The sequence below is a fragment of the Erythrolamprus reginae genome, chromosome 8 (genome assembly GCF_031021105.1).
Source record: "Erythrolamprus reginae isolate rEryReg1 chromosome 8, rEryReg1.hap1, whole genome shotgun sequence".
Classification (NCBI taxonomy): domain Eukaryota; kingdom Metazoa; phylum Chordata; class Lepidosauria; order Squamata; family Dipsadidae; genus Erythrolamprus; species Erythrolamprus reginae.
Genome location: NC_091957.1, coordinates 20335712 through 20360145, shown reverse-complemented (window position 1 = coordinate 20360145; position 24434 = coordinate 20335712). Strand labels below are relative to the sequence as shown.

The following is a 24434-nucleotide window of genomic DNA, read 5'->3' as shown; positions in this document are numbered from 1 at the left end:
TCCATGGGTGTGCGGTCAGGCTGTAGGGAAAGCGGGTAGAAGGCTTGGCTGCATAGCTAGAAGTATAACAAGCAGGAAGAGGGAGGTTGTGATCCCGCTGTTTAGAGCGCTGGCGAGACCACATTTGGAATACCATGCTTAATTCTGGAGACCTCGCTTACAAAAAGATATTGATCAAATTGAATGGGTCCAAAGATGGGTTACAAAAAGGGTGAAAGGTATTAAGCATCAAACGTATCAGAAAAGACTTCATGAACTCATTCTGTATAGTCTGGAGGACAGAAGGAAAACTGGGGGGCATGATCGAAATATTTAAATATGTTAAAGGGTTAAATAAGGTTCAGGAGGGAAGTGTTTTTAATAGCAAAGTGAATATAAGAACAAGGGGGCACAATCTGAGGTTAATTGGGGGAAAGATCATAAGCAATGTGAGAAAATATTATTTTACTGAAAGAGTAGTAGATGCTTGGAACAAAATACAGGATATAATATAAGGGCAGACTAAATGGACCATGGGGTCTTTTTTTGCCATCAATCTTTTATGTTTCTATGTTTCTATCCAATCTTCTCTTTCCTGGAAGTGGGCATTCCTTTGGGAAAACCCACCTTGGCTGTGATCTTCTCACCTAACTGGGCAACTTCATTTTGGACGGACAGAAAAAAGAGAGGAAATTATTAAGGAACTAGGCGCCCGGTTTGAGAATCCTGAATATGTCGGACCAGGAGATTGACGACTATGAAGGGGACAACTTCTCCGACACCTCCCACACCGTTCAAACTCTCCCACCTTATAACATGGAAGACCAGCTTCTGCCCATGGAACGTCGCAGCACCTGTGGCTGTTGGGCTTGGACTTGCCTGGTGGGAGCAACCAACTCTTTGGCTTTCCTCCTCAACTTCCTGCTGATGGCTGCCATCTTTTCAGTGGTCCTTTTGCCCGCTGTTGTCGTGGTCTATTTTGGATTCCAGTGTCACTCGCGGGTAAGTGTTTTACGGCAAACAGGACCTTTTTTTGGTGAGGCAGCCACAAATTGAGAGAGTGAGAGGAGAGGTCTAGTGGATAGTAGATTGGACAGTTTGTCAAGGGTTTTTTAAATTGTTGATATAATGGTTTTTTTTTTACTATTTTTACTATTTACATTTGACTTTTTAACAGTGTATTGTATTATTTATGGTGTAAGCTGCCTTGAGTCTCATGGAATTGGGCAACATAGAAGTCAAATAGATAGATAGATAGATAGATAGATAGATAGATAGATAGATAGATAGATAGATAGATGTAGGTAGGTAGGTAGGTAGGTAGAGAGATAGGTAGGTAGGTAGGTAAGTAAGTAAGTAAGTAAATAAGTAAATAAGTAAATAAGTAAATAAGTAAATAAGTAAATAAGTAAATAAGTAAATAAGTAAATAAGTAAATAAGTAAATAAGTAAATAAGTAAATAAGTAAATAAGTAAATAAGTAAATAAGTAAATAAGTAAATAAGTAAATAAGTAAATAAGTAAATAAGTAAATAAGTAAATAAGTAAATAAATAGTGGAGGCTTGTACTCTGTTCATTCTCAGAGGTATGATCTGTCCTCAGTTAAGTAATCACCCACGCTAGATTTAGATTAGATTTTTTTAGCTTATTATTAGAGTTGGAAGGGACCTTGTAGGTCATCTATGAGAGTCCATTGGAGTTGGGTGGGACATATTTATTTTGATAGATAGATAGATAGATAGATAGATAGATAGATAGATAGATAGATAGATAGATAGAGGCAGGCAGACAAATACTGTACATAAATACATCTAGTCCAACCCTCCCCTCCCCCGCCACTCAAGCAGTAGTCCCTACACCAGTTTGGACAAATGGCAGTCCAATCTCCCTTTGAAAGTCTGAAGCTCTCACAACCTCCGCAGGCAACTTCTGTTCCACTGGTCAATCGCTCTCACCCATCAGAAAGTTCCTCCTTATTTCCAGGTTGAATCTCTCCTTGGTCAGCTTCCACTTGTTATTCCTTGTCTGGCTTTCTGGTGCTTTGGAAAACAGCCTGACCCCCCTCCTCTCTGTGGCAGTATTGGAAGACTGCTATCATGTCTCCCCTGGTCCTTCCCTTCAGCTGACTGGCCATGCCCAGTTTAATAATAATAATAACAACAACAACAACAACAACAATAATAATAATAATAATAATAACAACAACAACAACATAATAGTTGTTATTGTTGTTATTGTTGTTATTGTTGTTATTGTTGTTATTGTTGTTATTATTATTATTATTATTATTATTATTATTATTATTATTATTAATTAGATTTGTATGCCGACCCTCTCCGAGGACTCGGAGCAGCTCACAACAGCAACAAAATCCAATATGACACAAATCCAATATTAAAACTAATTTAAAAACCCATGTTACTAAAATAAAAACCCCATTCAATTCTACACAAACCCACCATTCTCAAATGCTAGAGTCAGAAAGATGGGGGGACGGGACGGTTAGTCGCTGCAAGCCCCATTTGATGATCCCATGCTTCATCCCATAGAACTCTGATGCCTTTCTTATTAGGTTTATATTCTGCCTTTCGTCCATGATCTCAAGGACATCCATGCAGCGTTTGCCTTCTCTGGTTTTTCACTGCAGGTAGGTCGAGCTGAAAGAGTGAACTAGTCCAAACTCAGCCAGGAAGCTTCATAGCTAAGGGACAGAACGGATGCTGGGGTTCCTCAGTCCTTTCCCAATCCCATCCTGTTTTTAAAAAGCCAGCTTGTTTTCGGCACGTGCAGCGTTTTAAAAAAAAATTATTTTATATTTTTATTTGCCGAGCATGTACAAGATAGTAGGCATTGGTTATATAACGATATAAACTGTGAAGAGTGGCTCAAGCTGCTTCTAACAACCCTATTATTTGACTGAAAGAGTAGTAGATGCTTGGAACAAATTTCCAGCAGACGTGGTTAGTCAATCCACAGTAACTGCATTTAAACATGCCTGGGATAAACATAGATCCATCCTAAGATAAAATACAGGAAATAGTACAAAGGCAGACTAGATGGACCATGAGGTCTTTTTCTGTCGTCAATTTTCTATGTTTCTGTTATTTTATTTATTTATTTATTTGTGAAAAATATGTATTGGTATAAGCATAAACATAAGTGAAGTAGGTACAGGCAAATTTGGACAGTAGGATAGTAAGGCAGGGATAGTAGGCATGCTGGTGTGGTTATGCACACCCCTTTACAAACCTCTTAGGAGTGGGGTGAGGTCGACCGTAGACAGTCTAAGGTTAAAGTTTTTGGGGTTTGGGGAAGAAAACACAGAATCGGGTAGTGCATTCCAGGCATTGATCACTCTGTTGCTCCTAAGGAACAATAGATTATTACTATTATTATTACTATTATTACAATTATTACTAGTAAGGATGTTCTAAGGAGCAAGCTCAACTAACTAGCTGGGGACCCACAACATATTCATTGAAGCAAAGGTGGGAGTTAGGAACTGGTGATTCAGCAACCTGGCTTATTTTTTAAAAAAATTATATATAAATAAAAAATTATATATAAATATTTTAAATACAGTGTATTGTCCTTGCATACCATTTTGCAAAACGAAAAAAGGACATATGCTGAGAGAAATAATAATAATAATAATAATAATAATAATAATAATAATAATAATAATTCTAACCATATTTATAATTATATCAATCTCCGAATCTTCAGAGAGGACTGGCATATAAATCAAATCAAATCAAATCAAGTCAAGTCAAGTCAAATCAAATCAAATCAAATCAAATCAAATCAATCAACCAATCAATATATAATAAATTCTTAAATAAATAAATATTATATTATAAATTATGTTATATATATATATATTCTTTTATGTACACTGAGAGCATATGCACCAAGACAAATTCCTTGTGTGTCCAATCACACTTGGCCAATAAAGAATTCTATTCTATTCTATTCTATTCTATTCTATTCTATTCTATTCTAATCCATTCCATTCACTTGTTTATGTTCCTGCTAACTATATTAGCATACTTATAATTATGAACAACATTCATATTTTTACTTACTCATAACAATAACAATGCTCTTTCTTTGTCTAATTTCTACCTCTTATCTCTGACCATTTAAAAAACCTATTGCACGTTAAATAATATTCTATGTCTCGTTTTATCTTTGATTTTCTACGTTGATCTATCCACCTGCACAATCCAATCTTTTTCGGATTATGTTGGGGTGTTCTCACTTTCCCAATATTGTGAAAATATAATTCTCATTGCTGTCAGTACAAGGTAATGTGAAATAGATAGCCCCTTTGTCGTTAACTTTCTGGAATTACACCTAAGACAAATATTTCTGGTTTAAAATCTGTGTTCTCATGGTGTAGCAACTCTGCTTTTGATCTTATCTTCTGTACTGGCCCCTCCCAGGAACTCCCCATTGGAGTTCTTTTGCACAGATACTGGACACCACGTGAAGTTAGTCACTGTAAAAGACTGCAGCGTGGGAAGGATTCCAGAAACTTCAGGCTCATTTCCAAATACAGTGGTACCTCTACTTAATTCATTCAATGTCCAGGTTCTTAAGTAGAAAAGTTTGAAAGAAGAAGCAATTTTTCCCATAGGAATCAATGTAAAAGCAAATAATGTGTGCAATTGGGGAAAGCACAGGGAGGGTGGAGGTCCTGTTTCCTCCCAGGAGATTCCTAGAGAGGCCCCACGGAGGCTTCTCCCCACCTTTTCTGGCCCTGTTTCCTCCCAGGAGATTCCTAAAGAGGCTCCACGGAGGCTTCTCCCCACCTTTTCTGGTCCTGTTTCCTCCCTGGAGATTCCTAGAGAGGCCCCACGGAGGCTTCTCCCTGCCTTTTCTGGCTCTGTTTCCTCCCAGGAGATCCCAAGAGAGGCCCGACGGAGGCTTCTCCCTCCCTTTTCCGGCCCTGTTTCCTCCCAGGTGATTCCTAGAGAGGCCCGATGGAGGCTTCTCTCCCCTTTTCCGGCCCTGTTTCCTCCCAGGAGATTCCTAGAGAGGCCTGATGGAGGCTTCTCCCCGCCTTTTCCGGCCCTGTTTCCTCCCAGGAGATTCCTAGAGAGGCCTTACGGAGGCTTCTCCCTGCCTTTTCCGGCCCTGTTTCCTCCCAGGAGATTCCTAGAGAGGCCCCACGGAGGCTTCTCCCTGTCTTTTCCGGTTACAGTTTCAGAGGCTCGGGTTTGTAAGTGGAAAATGATTCTTGAGAAGAGGCAAAAAAAAATTGAACACCTGGTTCTTCTGTAGAAAAGTTTGTAAGTAGAGGCGTTCTTAGGTAGAGGTATCATTGTATTGTGAAAAGGGGATAAATAGTAGGAAGTACCTGGGGGGGTTGATTCGGAGGATATCTGCCATTTAGGTTTAGTGACATAGGAAAAGGTGATTAGTCCAGCAATGCTGATTTCATCGGGGACAAAAATTCATCCCTAGTTTTTAAAAAGAGGGTACATATGTGGCAAGTCAAAAAGCCAGCGGTTATAAGCGACCTTGTAGGTCATCTAGTCCAACCCCCCTCCACAAGCAGGAGATCGTATGCCGTTTCTTGACCAATGGCAGTCCAGTCAGGATTAGTACTGACCTGACGTAATATCCCTATGCAGGAAGAAGAATTATAATTAATGTATTGATTGTAACAAGTAAAGAATGCTTAGTCACTGTGAACCTACAGAATGTGCTGCAACCTGATTGGTGGATAAATGTATAAAATGTAATGCACCTTTGCATACGTGTGGCTTGTTGTGGGCGATTTGTTGTAGGTGGCCTGTTGTGAATTGTGGATGGCTTGTTGTCTGTATTGTACTAGTAAGATAGTTACAGTGTAGATAGAATAGTTTTTGCTATGAAGAAGTAAAATATTTTCTCAAGAACTCCTGATGCATTGTATATATTCAAGGCACCAATCTTGGTCTGATGCTTGGCTGGTTGGGTTATATGTCTTCTGCAAAACGCTACTCTATCAGTCTCTTCTTGAAAGCCTCCAGTGATGAAGCTCCCACAACTTCTGAAGGCAACTTCTGTTCCATGGGTTGATTGTTCTCCCTAGCAGAAAATTCCTCCTTTTTTCCAAGTTGAATCTCTCCTTGTTCAGCTTCCATCCATTATTATTCCTTGTCTGGCCTTCGGGTGTCTTGGACGGTTGCTTGACCCCTTCCTGTCTGTGGCAGCCCCTCAAGTATTGGAAGACTGCTATCCTGTCTCCCCTGGTCCTTCTCTTTGCTAGACTGGCCACTCCCAGTTCCTGCAACCGTTCATCGTATGTTTTTGCTTCCACGTGCCTAACCATCTTTGCTGCTCCCCTCTGCATCCTTTCTAGACTCTCAACATCTCAACCTGAAGTTAGTTGGGGGAAAGATTAGAAGTAACGTGAGAAAATATTATTTTACTGAAAGGGTAGTAGATGCTTGGAACAAATTTTCAGCAGACGTGGTTGGTAAATCCATAAGAACTGAATTTAAACATGCCTAGGATAAACATATATCCATCCTCAGATAAAATACAAAAAATAGTATAAGGGCAGACTAGATGGACCAGGAGGTCTTTTTCTGCCATCAATCTTCTATGTTTCTATGTTTTTTATATCGTGGTGACCAAAACTGGATGCAGGATTCTAGATGTGGCCTGATTCTTCCCACCCTGCAAAACAATGGCTTGCTTCTCTCTTTTTTTCCTCCCAGCCTCTTTAGCTTCTGTCTGTATTTGCCGACATGAATTCCATTTAATGTCTTTTTAATTAAAGATTTCTCCCCTACCACAGTCAATTTCCAGGATTTCTCTGCTAAATGAAAGACTGGGGGAGAGAAAGTGGCAGTGCTGGTGGGGAAGTCAATTTTAAACAAAACACACACAAACAAAGAGGAAGGAAAAAATAATCCGAATTGATATTATCCATAATTTCAAGCATGGAAGTTTTAGGCTCAGACAGTGCTGGTCAATCCTTGATTCCTCCCGACTGACAAACTCATTCTCTTCTGATTACGTATCCTGCAGATCGACCAAAGTACAAAATAGTGTGCGTGCCACTAGGAACAATTGTTCTCAACAGGCATTTCATCTAGTTTCTTCCTTTGGATTCCCTAGGAAGTTTGAGCTTTATTGATCGTTCTTTCTTTCTTTCTTTCCTTCCTTCTTTCTTTCTTTCTTTCTTTCTTTCTTTCTTTCTTTCTTTCTTTCCTTTCTTTCTTTCTTTCTCTCTCTCTCTCTCCCTCCATCCTTCCCTCCCTCCCTCTTTCTTTCTTTCTTTCTCTCTCTCCCTCCCTCCTTCCCTCTCTCCCTCCCTCTTTCTTTCTTTTTCTTTCTTTCTTTCTTTCTCTCTCTCTCTCCTCCACCCTCCCTCTTTGTTTCTTTGTTTCTTTCTCTCTCTCTCTCCCTCCCTCTCTCCCACCCTCCCTCTTTTTTTCTTTCTTTCTTTCTCTCCCTCCCACCCTCACTCTTTCTTTTTTCTTTCTTTCTTTCTCTCTCCCTCCCTCTCTCCCTCTCTCCCACTCTCCCTCTTTCTTTCTTTCTCTCCCTCCCTCCCTCCCACCCTCACTCTTTCTTTTTTTTCTTTCTTTCTTTCTTTCTCTCTCTCTCCCTCCCTCTCTCCCACTCTCCCTCCCTCTTTCTTTCTTTCTTTCTCTCTCCCGCCCGCCCTCCCTCTTTCTTTCTTTCTTTCTCTCTCTCTCTCTCACTCCCTCTCTCCCACCCACCCACCCTCCCTCCCTCTTTCTTTCTTTCTTTCTTTCTTTCTTTCTTTATCTCTCCCTCCCTCTCTCCCACCCTCCCTCTTTCTTTCTTTCTTTCTTTCTTTCTCTCTCTCTCCCTCCCTCTCTCCCACCCTCTTTCTTTCTTTCTTTCTTTCTCTCTCTCTCCCTCCCTCTCTCCCACCCACCCTCCCTCTTTCTTTCTTTCTTTCTTTCTTTCTCTCCCTCTCACCCTCCCTCTCTCCCACCCTCCTTCTTTCTTTCTTTCTTTCTTTCTTTCTTTTTCATTTTATTTGTAAGCCAACCAACTCCTTACAAACTCTGGGCAACAAATTTCGCAGAAGTTCTCCCCCTGCCCCTCAAAAAAAAAAGCAGGGGGGGATTTTTCCAAATAAGGAATACAGAAAATGGTGGGGGTGGGGGTGTGTGATCAGGAAGGGCACTGAAAAACCTAGGAGAGCAATACTAGAAGAGGAAGTGATTCCCCATGGAAAATGTCATGGAGAGGTAAAATGTCTATATTGGGGGGGGATGGGGAAATCCCCTCAAGATTCCCCCATCAGCCATTCCTGGACAAAGGGACAATCAAAGATTCAGGATCCGGAGCTGTCCGGATCTGCAGGAGCTGTCCTTGGTGTTGAAGTATTGGAAAACAAGTACTTTGCCTGTCTACCATAGAAACATAGAAACATAGAAGATTGACAGCAGAAAAAGACCTCATGGTCCATCTAGTCTGCCCTTATACTATTTCCTGTATTTTATCTTAGGATGTATATTTATCCCAGGCGTGTTTAAATTCAGTTACTGTGGATTTACCAACCATCTATCTGTCTGTCTGTTTACCTATATCTATCTATTTATCTACTGTATCTCCCTAGCTCTCTCTCTCTCTCTCTATCTACCTACCTACCTATCTACCCATCTATTTTTCTATCCATCCATCCATCCAACCAACCAACCATATCTATCTATCTATCTATCTATCTATCTATCTATCTATCTATCTATCTATCTATCTATCCATCTATTTTTCTATCCATCCATCCATATCTATCTGTCTGCCTGCCTGCCTGCTGCCTGCCAGCCTGCCTGCCTGTATCATATATCTATTTATTTATTCATTCATTCATTTGTTTGTTTTGTCAAGTATGTATTGGTTGTATACAAAGATATAATAATATTTATATACATGAGAAGAGACACATTAGGATAGAAAGCACTGTGGTGCACTTATGCATACCCCTTTTTGGGATTCAAGGGAAAGGGAGGGTCTTGCCTTCTCTTTCTGCTCAAGATCCCCATGGACAATTGGGGGACACAGAATGCTGGACTTGATGGGCTTTGGCCCGATTTAGCAGGGCTCTTCTTAGGTTCTTATGTTCTTAGCTCAGAGAAGGTTGGCACGCTGCTGCACTTATGTACACCCCTTACTGACTTCTTAGGAATTAGGTAAGGTGAACGGTGGATAGTAGTAGTTGACAGGAAGGACGTTGTAGCAGATGATTTTATGGGCTATGCTTAGGTTGCGTTTAAGGCGACGTAGTTCTAAGCTTTCTAAACCTAGGTAGGAATCGGGAGAGGTCAACAGTGGATAGACCAGGGGTCAGGTTTTGGGGGTTAGGAGATGATACTACCAAGTCTGGTAGTGAGTTCCATGCATCAACTACTCGGTTGCTAAAGTTTTACTTTGAGTTTGTATCTGTCGTGTGCCCATGTATCGTTGTGGTTGAAGCTTTTCCATTGATTCAATTCAAATTTCAATTGATTGGAGAGCGGGAGCGCCAGTGGTGGTTCGAAGCAGCTTAATTAAAGGGGGGATGAGGGAGGGGGGCTATTAAAAATACTCAATCAATGCTGGATTGCAACTTTGTTCTCTAAGTGACCTCTGCGGAATCGATGGCGGATGTTTTGCAAACCGGCGGCTGTTCCAACTCCTCTGTTTGAGATGAGTAGCAAAACAAAAATCTATCCTGCCCCAGGAGACACCAGATGGTTAATTTCCTTTCTGTAGTGGCAAACAGACCATCAAAGGGGTATAAATGACACCTCTGGGTATTTCAAGGGTAGGGTTAGCTAATGGCTCCTTGGGATCTGTCAGCTTTGGAGGGCCAGCCCTTCCCGCAGAGCGGCGACAGATCGGATGCTGATGCTGCATGGTAGGTCGTGTTTGCACATGCAGGATATTCTCTGTAAAGTCACTCAGCCATCCCTGGTAGATGGGACGCTAGGGAACGAAAAGCCGAGGCAAAAGCTCCCTCTCAAATTACTCAGCTTACGTTTCCTTTGCCGGCTGGGAATGGAACAGAGAAAACCTTGTTTGCATCTCCATTTGCCCACATTACGTTAGAAACGCCCCGGTTACTTTCAGCAGACTGTTGGAAGGTTGAATAGAATAGAATATTAGAACAGAATAGAAGAGAAGAGAAGAAAAGAGATGAGATGTGAAGAGATGTGAAGAGAAGAGAATAAGAAGAGAAGAAAATAGAATAGAATAGAATAGAAAGAGAATAAGAGAAGAGAATAGAGAAGAAGAGAATAGGAAAACAAGAGAAGAGAAGAAGAGAAGAGGTGAGAAGTGAATAAGAAGAGAAGAGAAGGGAAGAGAGGAAATATGGAATGGAGAATATAGAAGAAGAGAAGAGATGAGAAGAGAAGAGAAGAAATAGAATCGAATATGGAATGGAGAATAGAATAGAATAAATAGAATAGAATAAATAGAATAGAATATGGAATGGAGAATAGAAAAGAAGAGAAGAGAATAAATAGAATAGAATAGAATATGGAATGGAGAACAGAAGAGAATAGAAGAGAAGAGAAGAGAATATGGAATGGAGAACAGAATAGAATAGAATAAATAGAATAGAATATGGAATGGGAAATAGAATAGAATAGAATAAATAGAAAAGAATAAATAGAATAGAATATGGAATGGGAAATAGAATAGAAGAGAATAAATAGAATAGAATAGAATAAATAGAATAGAATATGACCATCAAGCCACACCCACAAAATAAGCCACACCCACAGTGTGGCAGTAAAACTTTTGGCTGGCCATTACTGTTTACATCCATTAAAAAAAATTAATACATATTTTAGCCTTTCTACATCCGACATCGGGAGAAGAAAAAAAATCCATTATTTATCTCGGAGAGGAGGCTGAATCGGTCCCGAGAAGGGCAGGTGCTCCAGATCGATTTCCCTTCCATCTGAAATCGTGTTTTCTTAAGATGAAAGCCCGTCATGAAGCCTCGGGGAGCTCGAGCAGAAAAGCAATCTCGATTCAATTGTATTTACATTTATGGATTGTTCCCATCCAATCCAATCGGCTCTCCTGTCATGTTAAAAGCCCCATTTGGTGGCAATTGAATTTTTTTGCTTTGCTTGAAAGGGAAAGAAGAGAGCGAAAAAGGGAGAAGGAACAGTGGTGGTGGGTTGCTGTCGGATCGGACTGGTTATTTAATAACATAAGAGCCTAAGAAGAGCCCTGCTGAATTGCGTCAAAGCCCATCGAGTCCAGCATTCTGTGTCCCACAGTGGCCCACCAATTGTCCATTTATTTAGATATTCATTCATTCATTCATTCATTCATTCATTCATTCATTCATTCACTCCAACACATAATGTAGGTTTCAGAGGCTATAATCATAGTAGAAATATATCAATGGAAGATTAGAAGGAAAGATATAGGAATAATATGGAAGAAATAATAGAGTTCATAAACATATACATGTAGTTAGTAGAAATATAAGAGAAGTACAGGGGTACCTCTACTTACGAACTTAATTTGTTCCGTGACCAGGTTCTTAAGTAGAAAAGTTTGTAAGTGGAAGCAATTTTTTCCCATAGGAATCAATGTAAAAGCAAATAATGTGTGCAAACCCATTAGGAAAGAAATAAAAGCTCGGAATTTGGGTGAGAGGAGGAGGAGGAAGAGGACAGTTGCTGCCAAAGGAAGAAGGTGAGGAGAGGGGAATCAAAAAAATCCTAAACTTTAAGGCTTAAAAAAAAAAGAGGGACTGCCTCCCATGCACTGCTCCAGAGAGAGAAACCCAGGGGGAATGGCAGGAAACTGGCTGGACCTTCGTGCTGCTCTCAAATTTCCTGGGAAATTTTTCCAGGCTCAGGTTCTTAAGTAGAAAATGGTTCTTATAAAGAGGCAAAAGTATCTTGAACACCCAGTTCTTATCTAGAAAAATTCTGAAGTACAAGCGTTCTTAGATAGAGGTACCACTGTATTAGGACAGGGGATGGAAGGCACGCTGGTGCAGTTATGCACGCCCCTTACTGACCTCTTATGTATCGGGAGAGGTCAACCGTGGATAGTCTAAAGGTAAAATTTTGGGTGTTAGGGAATGACACTACAGAGTCTGGTAACGAGTTCCATGCTTCCATCTTGAGCAGAAAGAGAAGGCAAAACCCTCCCTTTCCTTTGACCCCCAACAAATGGGACACAAGGGACCCCCGCCTGCCTCAACCAACATAAAGGCGGCACTTGGACATCCGTTTCAATAACCACCTATGATACACTTGGCCTCCATGAATCTGTCTAATCCTGCCTTGATGCTCTCCAGGCTGCCTAAAAGATTTGCAATACCTGTAACTCCACACTCTACATCCCTACTCCAATCAATCTCACCTACCTCACCTACAAAAAGATATTGACAAAATTGAACGGGTCCAAAGACGGGCTACAAGAATGGTGGGAGGTCTTAAGCATAAAACATATGAGGAAAGACTTCATGAACTCCATCTGTATAGTCTGGAGGACAGAAGGAAAAGGGGGGACATGATCGAAACATTTAAATATGTTAAAGGGTTAAATAAGGTTCAGGAGGGAAGTGTTTTTAATAGGAAAGTGAACACAAGAACAAGGGGGCACAATCTGAAGTTAGTTGGGGGAAAGATCAAAAGCAACGTGAGGAAATATTATTTCACTGAAAGAGTAGTAGATCCTTGGAACAAATTTCCAGAAGACGTGGTTGGTAAATCCACAGTAACTGAATTTAAACATGCCTGGGATAAACATAGATTCATCCTAAGATAAAACACAGGAAATAGTATAAGGGCAGGCTAGATGGACTATGAGGTTTTTTTCTGCCGTCAGTCTTCTATGTTTCTATGTTTCTATCTCAATCACCCTGCCTTCTTTCTAAGTTAATTCCAATTCCAAGTTGCTTTGTAAAGCTTCCAAAACTTAGCAACTTTGCTTCTTTGGTGTTATCTTCTCAGGGCAGCCGAGATTTTTTTTTATTTTGAGGGTGCTTGGTGGAACTGTGATAAAATGGTGGGAAATTCCTGCAGGTAATTGTGGCAGGTAATTAGGGCCTGTAAAGCCCAGGAGGGTTTGATTGTCCTTTAATATGCAGGAATAAACAGTAACAAACAACTTCAGAGAGATGGAGGTAACAGTCTGTCCACATTATTGAACTGCCTGTGCTAATTTCTGCAGGCACGTGAGATGGGGGGGGGGGGAGAGAGAGAGAATGGGGAAATTAAATCATGAGCCACTTCAAAAATCCTCAGTTCTCTTTTTCCTTAAGGACTGTTGGGAAACGGTTGCTCTGAAGATTTACACATTGTCTGTGAGCAAATAGATGCGAAGGGGTTTTAGTAACAGCTGGAAAACCAGCCAAACCTATTTACTCAGAGGCCAGCTGATTAAGAGGCTTCACGGATCTGTCAATCACTTGGCCCCTTTTAAAGAGGAAAAAGAAATTTCCAAACCGTGGTTGGATTGTAGCAGAACCTGGCTACTCCTTCCTTGGGACTAGATTGGATTGAACCACACTTGGAATACTGTGTCCAGTTCCAGCCACCATGATATCAAAATGATATTGAGATTCTTGAAAGAGTGCAGCGAAGAGGAACAAAGGCACAAGAACAATTTTCCCCCGAACGCCATCACTCTGCTAAACAAATAATTCACTCACCACTGTCAAACTATTCACTCAGTCTGCATTACTATTAATCTTCTCACCCTTCTCATCGCCCATCTCCTCCCATAAAAGGCTGCATGACTGTAACTTTGTGATTTGCATCCTTACAATTTATATTGACTGGTTGCTAATATGACTGGATTGCTTATTTGTACCCTGTGACAATCATTAAGTGTTGTACCTCATGATCCTTGACAAATCTGTCTTTTCTTTTATGTACATTGAGAGCATAGGCACCAGAGACAAATTACTTGTGTGTCCAATCACACTTGGCCCATAAAGAATTCTATCGGTCTGTCTGTCTGTCTATGACAGTGGTAACTGTGATTGCCAATAAAATTCTATTCTATTCTCTATTCTATTCTATTCCATTCCATTCTATTCCATTCTATGTTCTTTCTGCGTCAGCTCAGGAAGCTCAAACTGCCCAAGGAGCTGCTGATACAGTTCTACAGAGGAATCGCTGAGTCTGTCATCTGCACCTCTATAACTGTCTGGTTTGGTGCTGCAACCCAACAGGACCGACACAGACTTCAGAGGACAATCAGAACTGCAGAAAAAGCAATTGCTGCCAACCTGCCTTCCATTGAGGACCTGTATACTGCACAAGTTAAAAAGAGGGCGGGGGAAAATATTTACTGACCCCTCACATCCTGGACACAAACTGTTTCAACTCCTACCCTCAAAACGTAGCTACAGAGCATTGCACACCAAGACAACTAGACACAAGAACAGTTTTTTCCCGAACGCCATCACTCTACTAAACAAATAATTCCCTCAACACTGTCAGACTTTCTACTAAATCTGCACTTCTATTCTACTAGTTTTTCTCATCATTCCTATCACCCATTTCCTCCCATGTTGACTGTATGACTGTAACTTGTTGCTTGTATCCTAAGATTTTTATTAATATTGCTTCTTCATTGCTTATTTGACCCCTATGACAATCATTAAGTGTCGTACCACATGATTCTTGACAAATGTATATTTTTCTTTTATGTACGCTGAGAGCATATGCACCAAGACAAATTCCTTGTGTGTCCAATCACACGTGGCCAACAAAATTCTATTTTATTCTATTCTATTCTAATTCCAATTCCAATTCTATTCCCACCGTCCCTGACTCCCTTCCTCTGCTTTTGCACAGGTGCTCCACTCCACCGCCTACTACTGCCAGACCATCCTGGACGACAACAGCTCTTCGGCCTTGATCATCCTGGGCTTTGTCCTCATGTCTCCCCTCATCGTGGTCTCCATGGCGCTCTACTGCAGCCTGGCCCGCCGCCTGCACCTCTTCCTCTGCTTCCAGCCGTGTGCCCGGGCCGTCTACAAAGGCGTGAAGTGGCGGTGGTACGAAGAAGGCGGGCTCTGCGGCTGTGCCAAGGAGTGGAATTACCAAGTCAAGGCTTGGGTCTGAGCTGGCCCTCCCAGCTTCTCCGTGCAATTTGGTTATTTTGAATGGGGGGGAACCAAAGAAGAGCAGCGATAGTAACCACAGCCATGTTTTTTACCCTCCACGGACTTCTTGTGCGATGGAGTAACCAGGCTAAACCCTCCCTGGATTTCAAGTGAGGTTCGGCCTAGGTTAATTCCATCAGGATGTGACTATATAGTGGTAACTCTGCCTACAAATGCCTCTACTTACAAACTTTTCTAGATAAGAACCGGGTGTTCAAGATGTTTTTGCCTCTTTTTCAAGAACCATTTTACACTCACAAACCTGAGCCTCTGAAACTGAAACCGGAAAAGGTGGGGAGAAGCCTCCGTGGGGCCTCTCTAGGAATCTCCTGGGAAGAAACAGGGCCAGAAAAGGTGGGGAGAAGCCTCTGTGGGGCCTCTCTAGGAATATCCTGGGAGGAAACAGGGGCGGAAAAGGTGGGGAGAAGCTCTGTGGGGCCTCTCTAGGAATCTCCTGGGCAGGAAACAGGGCAGAAAAGGTGGGGAGAAGCCTCTGTGGGGCCTCTCTAGGAATCTCCTGGGAAGAAACAGGGCCTCCACTCTCCCTGTGGTTTCCCCAATCACACACATTATTTGCTTTTACATGGATTTCTATGGGGAAAATTGCTTCTTCTTACAAACTTTCCTACTTAAGAACCTGGTCACGGAACGAATTAAGTTCATAAGTAGAGGTACCACTGTATTCGTCATTGTGAGCTGCACAAGGAGCAGGGCCGAAATAGTGGTGGGTAGGGCTGGAGCCCAAGTGTGTGTTTGTGGGGCATTCCATTCCCATTGAATTCACTTTGATGACTTCGACTGTCCGATTTTCTGGCTTTTCTGCAACTTCACTCCCTTTGCGATTCATAAATTTTGGGAGAGTTTATGGATCAATGTGTGCCATAAACCCCAGGAAATGGACTAATTCAGGGTAAGGCGTCAGAGTCCACACAGTATGTCTAGGTGACACAATCCAGGAGCAAATGCAGCAAACAGAGGTTTGTAACAACAAAGAGTGGTTTATCTCTGCAAAATACACACACACATATATACGGTATATATATACTGTATTGTCCTAAAAATGCGAGTTCTGGCTGTATTTATAAGACCGTCATAACCTGTACCCGTGAAAATCTACGAAAACAAATATATATATATATATATATGTAGATTGTTCTGAGTTCGGGTTTTGCCCTGTGTAATGTTTTGCATGTCTATGCGACGTTTCGGTAAAATCACATTTACCATCATCAGGCTGGAGTTCCAATCTCTGTGTTTTTGCAAATGAATATTAGCAACTGACATTCCTTCTTAGCATGTAGTGTGGGGGTGGAGATTTGCTTTGAATGTAGCAAATAGATTGGGTGACTATGCTTCCGTGATCTGATTGGTTGGTGTAATCATGGTTATAGAAGGAATGGTATGAAGATTATGAAGTGTTTTGTTTAAGTCTGATTTCCAAATATAAAATTCTAAAATCATAATAATTAAAGGATCCTTTTTATTATTATGATTTAGAATTTTATATTTGGAAATCAGACTTAAACAAAACACTTCATAATCTTCATACCATTCCTTCTATAACCATGATTACACCAACCAATCAGATCACGGAAGCATAGTCACCCCAATCTATTTGCTACATTCAAAGCAAATCTCCACCCCCACACTACATGCTAAGAAGGAATGTCAGTTGCTAATATTCATTTGCAAAAACACAGAGATTGGAACTCCAGCCTGATGATGGTAAATGTGATTTTACCGAAACGTCGCATAGACATGCAAAACATTACACAGGGCAAAACCCGAACTCAGAACAATCTACATACATATACCCGTGAAAATTTACGAAAACAAATATATATATATATATATATATATATATATATATATATATATATATATGTTTTCGTAGATTTTCACGGGTACAGGTATGACGGTCTTGGTATATTCGGGTTTCTTCCCGTGTAGGATTTGGAAATTTCTGGCGACGTTTCGATGAGGTCTCACTCATCATCTTCAGGCTGGTGTTTCTGTCCCTTTTCTCAGGCGAAGTCTTCGCCTGAGAAAAGGGACAGAAACACCAGCCTGAAGATGATGAGTGAGACCTCATCGAAACGTCGCCAGAAATTTCCAAATCCTACACGGGAAGAAACCCGAATATACCAAGACCGTCATATATATATATATATATATATATATATGTAGATTGTTCTGAGTTCGGGTTTTGCCCTGTGTAATATTTTGCATGTCTATGCGACGTTTCGGTGAAATCACATTCACCATCATCAGGCTGAAGTTCCAAGCTTCGTGCTGTTACAACAATGCAAAATATTACACAGGGCAAAACCCGAACTCAGAACAATCTACATACATATACCCGTGAAAATTTACGAAAACAAATATATATATTTGATGAGGCCAAAATAAGGCCGAAATAGATCTATCCTAGTCTCCCTTAATTTTCAAATTCAGCTTAAACATGTGACATACATATATATATATATATATATATATATATATATATATATATATATATATAACTTTTTTTTTTTTTGCTGATTTTGAAAATTAAGGGAGACTAGGCTACATCTATTTCGGCCTTATTTTGGCCTCATCAGCTAGCCATACCCACTGGAACTTGAACCTGCAACCTTTGCCTTGTGGCAGAGAATTATCCTCTAGGCTACAGTATCCAATCCCTTCAGCTCTGCACCAGGGAAGGGTTACATATTTTTGTGTCGAATCACCCTGGTGTATTGAAGGGACATCACAGCTCCTTTTTGCCTCTAGGCCCAACCCAGGGCCATTTCAAGGCAGTTAATTTATTCATAGCTAACAAACTATGTTCTGTATGTATCACAAATTTTTGCTGAATATTTAAAATTAATTAATACCCTTACTGGGATTTGATCCTGGGGCCTCTTACAAGGCAGAGGCCCCAGGATCAAATCCCAGTAAGGGCATGGCTAGCTGATGAGGTCAGAACAAGGCCGAAATAGTGCTATCCTAGTCTCCCTTAATTTTAAATATTCAGACAAAATATGTATATATATATATGTATCACCTGTTTTTGCAAATATACTGTATATATGGCGTAGCGGAAAGAATCAGGGGCCCCCTTTGCCCCCAGATGTAGGCTTTAAACTTTAATCCAAAGTTTGATCCCGATTAGCAGGAGTTGCCTCACATTCAGACCCTCCGTCAGCTGCAGCAGCTTTCGTGTGTCGCTGTGTGATGTGCTGAGGGGGCCACATCTGGCTCCAAACCCAACTGGTCTTTGTGGCTTCCAGCTGATTTGATGTGCAGCTTATGAACGCAGTGAGGACTGGCGTAGCGGCAGCAAGCCGAGGACATGAAACGCCACCTTCTGCATTCCCAGAGCCGTAAACGCAACTAAACGAGATGTACTTGGAATGCACCCAAAAATGGTTCTCGAATCGCTGAGCCAGCTGCAGTTTTTGCTTGGCGGTCCAGCTGCGCCCTCCCTGATGTCTCATGGCTATCCTTAAAATAGGGACGGGATGCGATTATTTCTGAAGCCTGTCATTGTTGGGCAAAGCGATGCGCCCTCACTGATTGTGAACACCAGCTACTCCTCTTTCTCTCCTGTCTAACTCTTCCAGCTGCTGTTGTGTTTCAGTATTGTGTGGGCACCACACACAATGCCCGATGCTCCTATGCTGTCTAGTTAGATATTAAAGATATCTTTTAAAATATGCATGTCCGTCAGTCTTTCTTCTTCCCTTGCGAAAAATGGGTCTTCTGAACGGCTTAACGCTCAAGGAGTGAATGCACCACGCCTGGCAAGTGTTTTGTGACTGGCCCCTGTCAACACAATCTTTATCATCGCCTCCAATTTCAGCATGATGTTTATTTATAGTACTGTATTTAAATACTTTTTAAAAAATCCTCTGCTTCCTTAAGTAATGCATTTTTTGGACTAGAAGACACAGAGGCGTATTAGATGCACCAAGATTTTGAAGAGATGAGTAAGAAAATACACTGCTCAAAAAAATAGAGGGAACACTTAAACAACACAATATAACTCCAAGTAAATCAAACTTCTTTGAAATCCAACTGTCCACTTAGGAAGCAACACTGATTGACAATCAATTTCACACGTCAGCACATTCAACTTTGTACACAACAGTATTCAATAAGAATATTTCATTCATGCAGATCTTGGATGTGTTCTTTGAGTGTTCCCTTTATTTTCTTTGAGCAGTATCTAAGTTTATGCCCTCCCCTAGCCTCCAGGAGCACTCTGCAGACCTCCCAAACCCTCTACACACCCAATTTTTGTGGAAAATGGGCCATTTGTTTGCTCAGGTTTTTTTTTTTTTGCAAAACCAGGGGGGGTTGCCCACCCCCAGCCATCAGGAACACTCTGCACACCTGCCAAACATTCTGCGCACCTGTTTACATGCGGAGTGTGGCTTCGGGAGGCCAAAAATGGCTGTGTTCGGTGTATAAGATGCACCAACATTTCCTCTTTGTTTTAGGGCAGTGGTTCTCAAACTTTCTAATGTTGCAACCCTTAATACAGTTCCTCATGTTGCGGTGACTGGTGACCCTCAACCATAAGTTGAGCGCCAATTCTCCCAACAGAGCTTGAAGCTGATTGGCAGGAAGGTCAGAGGGACACGCCCACTGCAAACGCCTGATTGTAAAAATATGTTCCAAGGCACCAGAATAAAAGCTTTAGTTCCTACCACCATGGGAAATTTGTTTCTTCCCATGGTTTTAGGTGACCTTTGTGAAACGGTTGTTCGATCCCCAATGGGGTCCCGATCCCCAAGTTGAGAATCACTGTTTTAGGGGAAGTAGAAGTGCGTTTTATACTCTGAAAAATAGGGTATTTGGTCTCCTTTCTCTCTGTCCTGTTTATAATTATTCTGCTATCCATCTAATGAATTTGGATAAATACATTATACCTATGGAAATACAGGCATAGTTGTCCACGTTCAACAATTCATTTAGTGACTGTTCGAACTTAGAACAGCACAGGGGTGGGGAAAAAGACCTTTTGTTTTTCATGTTGACAACCTCCAAATTTGTGTGATGGCATATAAATCCAATTAAACAATCAATCAATTTGATTTTATTCGATTAGTCAAATTAAAAAATGACAGACAAATAAATAAATCAACTTTGTAAAATGAGATTAAAAAACTCAATTGACAAACATTTTTGCTTAGCCAAAGAAATTTTTTCGAATTCATTGTCGAAAAAACACATCGAGGTTCACCTGTATACCCGTTTCCACCTCAACCCAAATTCTGCTCGTTGGAGACAAAGTTCCTTTCTTTTCCTTAAATCTAAGCTCTGCTTTTTCTACTTAAAAATAAAATGCAGGGGAAACAACGATATGCCCGGTTAAGGCATATCAGTGGAGATTTAGTCTGCTCATTTTATTTCCTGGAGAGAAGTATTAATACTGTCGTTGGGGAAAAATTGATGCTATTAACCTTCCGTCTCTGAGCCAAGTCTTTCAGGGGTGAAATTAAAACAGCTTTCATTTATTTCCTTGATCGGATATGAGCGGGCGAAATGTCTCGTTCATGATCGGACCTTTCAAAGCTGTCGTGGTTTTGTTTTTAACCCCTTCGGCTGCCCTAAGCTCCTAGCTCTCCTTGATACGGAGATTGTCAGACATTAAAAGTCAAGGGTGTCCCAAAGCTGCTTTTTTTTTTTTGAAAAAAAAAAAGGCAACTGGACATTTTGGATTTTTTAAATTGAACATGTCTGGGGGACTGAGAAGCTTTTTCAGCTCTGATTGGGAGTTTGAATTTGAATTTTATTCAATTTATGGAACTAACGAAATGAAATTCAATGGTGAAAAAAGTAAGGTCCTACGTTTAGGCAAGAAAAACAAAATGGAAAGGTACAATAGAAACATAGAAACATAGAAGATTGACGGCAGAAAAAGACCTCCTGGTCCATCTAGTCTGCCCTTATACTATTTCCTGTAATTTATCTTAGGATGGATATATGTTTATCCCAGGCATGTTTAAATTCAGTGACTGTGGATTTACCAACCATGTCTGCTGGAAGTTTGTTCCAAGCATCTACTACTCTTTCAGTAAAATAATATTTTCTCATGTTGCTTATGATCTTCCCCCAAACTAACCTCAGATTGTGCCCCCTTGTTCATGGGTTCACTTTCCTGTTAAAAACACTTCCCTCCTGAACCTTATTGAACCCTTTAGCATATTTAAATGTTTCGATCATGTCTCCCCTTTCCCTTCTGTCCTCCAGACTATACAGATTGAGTCTTTCCTGGTAAGTTTTATGCTTAAGACCTTCCACCATTTTTGTAGCCCGTCTTTGGACCCGTTCAATTTGATCAATATCTTTTTGTAGGTGAGGTCTCCGGAACTGGACACAGTATATTCCAAATGGCGCCTCACCAGGGCTCTATACAGCAGGATCACAATCTCCCTCTTCCTGCTTGTTCTACCTCTAGCTATGCAGCCAAGCATTCTACTTGCTTTCCCTACCGCCTGACCGCACTGTTCACCTATTTTGAGACTGTCAGAAATCACTACCCCTAAATCTTTCTCTTCTGAAGTTTTTGCTAGCACAGAAGTGCTAATACCATACTCAGATTGATGATTCCTTTTGCCCAAGTGCATTATTTTACATTTGGAAACATTAAACTGCAATTTCCATTGCTTTGACCACTTATCTAGCAAAGCTAAATCATTTGCCATATTACAGACTATACGGTATATGTGGTACATTGCTCAATGGTAGGAACTGTGAGAGGGATCTTGGAGTCCTGGTGGACAACCATTTAAATAGGAGCCAGGCGTGTGCAGCAGCTGCCAAAAAAGCTAACACAATTCCAGGCTGCATCAACAGAGGAACAGAATCAAGATCACGTGAAGTGCTAATGCCACTATATAGGGCCTGGGTAAGGCCACACTTGGAATCCAGCATTCAGTTTTGGTCACCACGATGCAAAAAGGATGTTGAGACTGTAGAAAGAGTGCAGAGAAGAGCAACAAAGAGGATTAGGGGTCTGGAACGGTTGCAGGAACTGGGCATGGCTAGTTTAATGAAAAGAAGGACCAGGGGAGACATGATAGCAGCCTTCCAATATCTCAAGGGTTGCCACAAAGAAGAGGGAGTCAACCTATTCCCCAAAGCATCTCAGGGTAGAACAAGAAGCAATGGGTGGAAACTAAACAAGGAGAGAAGCAACTTAGAACTAAGGAGAAATTTGCTGACAGTCAGAACATTCTTTAAGGGTTGGGTAGCCCCATGTAGAGCCTTGCAGTAGTCTAGCCGTGAGTGACTGTGCGAAGAGACTCCCTATCCAAATAGGAATGGATGGATAGAATGGAAGGATTAGCAACAAAGATAATTAGGGGGCTAGAGGTGAGGAAAACAGCATAAACGTTGCAAAGAACAAGATGGAGGCACCTATGGTTTGGGGCATGTTGACCATCACTGCTGGTTTGGCGAATGGGGAGAAATTCCCGCTATGGTTCTATAGACTCATTCTAAACCATTAGGAATGGGGATTTTGCAGTATCCTTCCCCTGCCATGCCCACCAAGCCATACCACGCCCACCAGGCCACACCCACAGAACCGGTAGTTTTTTTTTAAAAATTGCATTTCACCACTGGTCTAAAGTTTGATTGAGAGTTAAGGGAATGATTGCTTCTCCAAATCTAAAGGAAATAAAATCAATGGAATTACCTGGGCAGAATTCTGCCTCTTCGGAGGGCGAGTTTGCAGGCAAACAGCAGGGAATGCAAATCAACTTCCTCCCCTTGGTTGGGTTAATAGGGGAAATTATATTTCCATGGTAACTGTATCCTCTCTGTGCCATGATGTGACACGAAAGTAGCTAGGCCCCATCGAATAGCAGGCAGACAACTGGACAAAACAAGGTTTACAATGGAGCTTTGGATGGGGTGGTGTTTATGCAGCTGCAATTTCCGGCCCATTTGTGAATCCAATGCAAGGCCACTGTGGCTCAATAGGGCAGTTAATATGTTGTGCAGAGACTCGAAGGTGTTAATGGGGTCAGGCAGCCAAGCCTACCATGAGTGAACCGAATATCATGACATTAAGGACTGTCAGGGGGGACAGGAGAGCAGTCTTCCAATACTTGAGGGGCTACCACATCGTGAAAAAGGCTTCTAGCTGAATAAAGACCTTGCAGACAATCATAGAAACATAGAAACATAGAAGTCTGACGGCAGAAAAAGACCTCATGGTCCATCTAGTCTGCCCTTATACTATTTTCTGTATTTTATCTTAGGATGGATATAGGTTTATCCCAGGAATGTTTAAATTCAGTTACTGTGGATTTATCTACCACGTCTGCTGGAAGTTTGTTCCAAGGATCTACTACTCTTTCAGTCAAATAATATTTTCTCATGTTGCCTTTGATCTTTCCCCCAACTAACTTCAGATTGTGTCCCCTTGTTCTTGTGTTCACTTTCCTATTAAAAACACTTTCCTCCTGGACCTTATTTAACCCTTTAATATATTTAAATGTTTGATCATGTCCCCCCTTTTCCTTCTGTCCTCCAGACTATACAGATTGAGTTCATTAAGTCTTTCCTGATACGTTTTATGCTTAAGACCTTCCACCATTCTTGTAGCTCGTCTTTGGACCCATTCAATTTTGTCAATATCTTTTTGTAGGTGAGGTCTCCAGAACTGAACACAGTATTCCAAATGTGGTCTCACCAGCATTCTATATAGCGGGATCATAATCTCCCTCTTCCTGCTTGTTATACCTCTAGCTATGCAGCCAAGCATCCTACTTGCTTTCCCTACCGCCTGACTGCACTGTTCACCCATTTTGAGACTGTCAGAAATCACTACCCCTAAATCCTTTTCTTTTGAAGTATTTGCTAACACAGAACTGCCAATACAATATATTGTGAATCCAATGCTAGGCCACTGTGGTTCAATGGGGCACTTAATATGTTGTGCAGAGACTCCCTCTGTCAAAGACCTTGGAATACTCGTATCAAATGACCCAACATTTCTCCCTTAGACTATCCACAATTGACCTCTCCAGGTTTCTAAGAGGTCAGTAAGGGGCATACATAAGTGCACTAGTGTGCCTTTCATCCCCTGTCCAATTGTCTTTCCTTTATCTCATATATCATATATATTTTCTTCCTTTCATATATCTTCTCCTCTATTTTTACATTTTATCTTTATATATATTACTTCATGTCTATTCTCTTCCATATGTATTGTGTATTGGACAAATGAATAAATAAATAAATAAATAAGTACCAAAGCCCACTGCAACAACATCACCAAAAAGGCTTCAAGATTTGTTAACCTAATCTTACGCAGCTTCTTCTCCGGTAATACCACACTAC

General features: G+C 41.1%; 1 protein-coding gene across 1 annotated transcript; it reads left to right on the top strand.

The window, feature by feature from the left end:
• Positions 1-711: 711 nt before the first annotated feature.
• Positions 712-15051, top strand: TMEM88B (transmembrane protein 88B). Its single transcript, XM_070758251.1, has 2 exons — positions 712-981; positions 14782-15051. Exons 1-2 carry the CDS (start codon positions 712-714, stop codon positions 15049-15051), a joined length of 540 nt encoding a protein of 179 aa, XP_070614352.1.
• The last annotated feature ends 9383 nt before the right edge of the window (positions 15052-24434 follow it).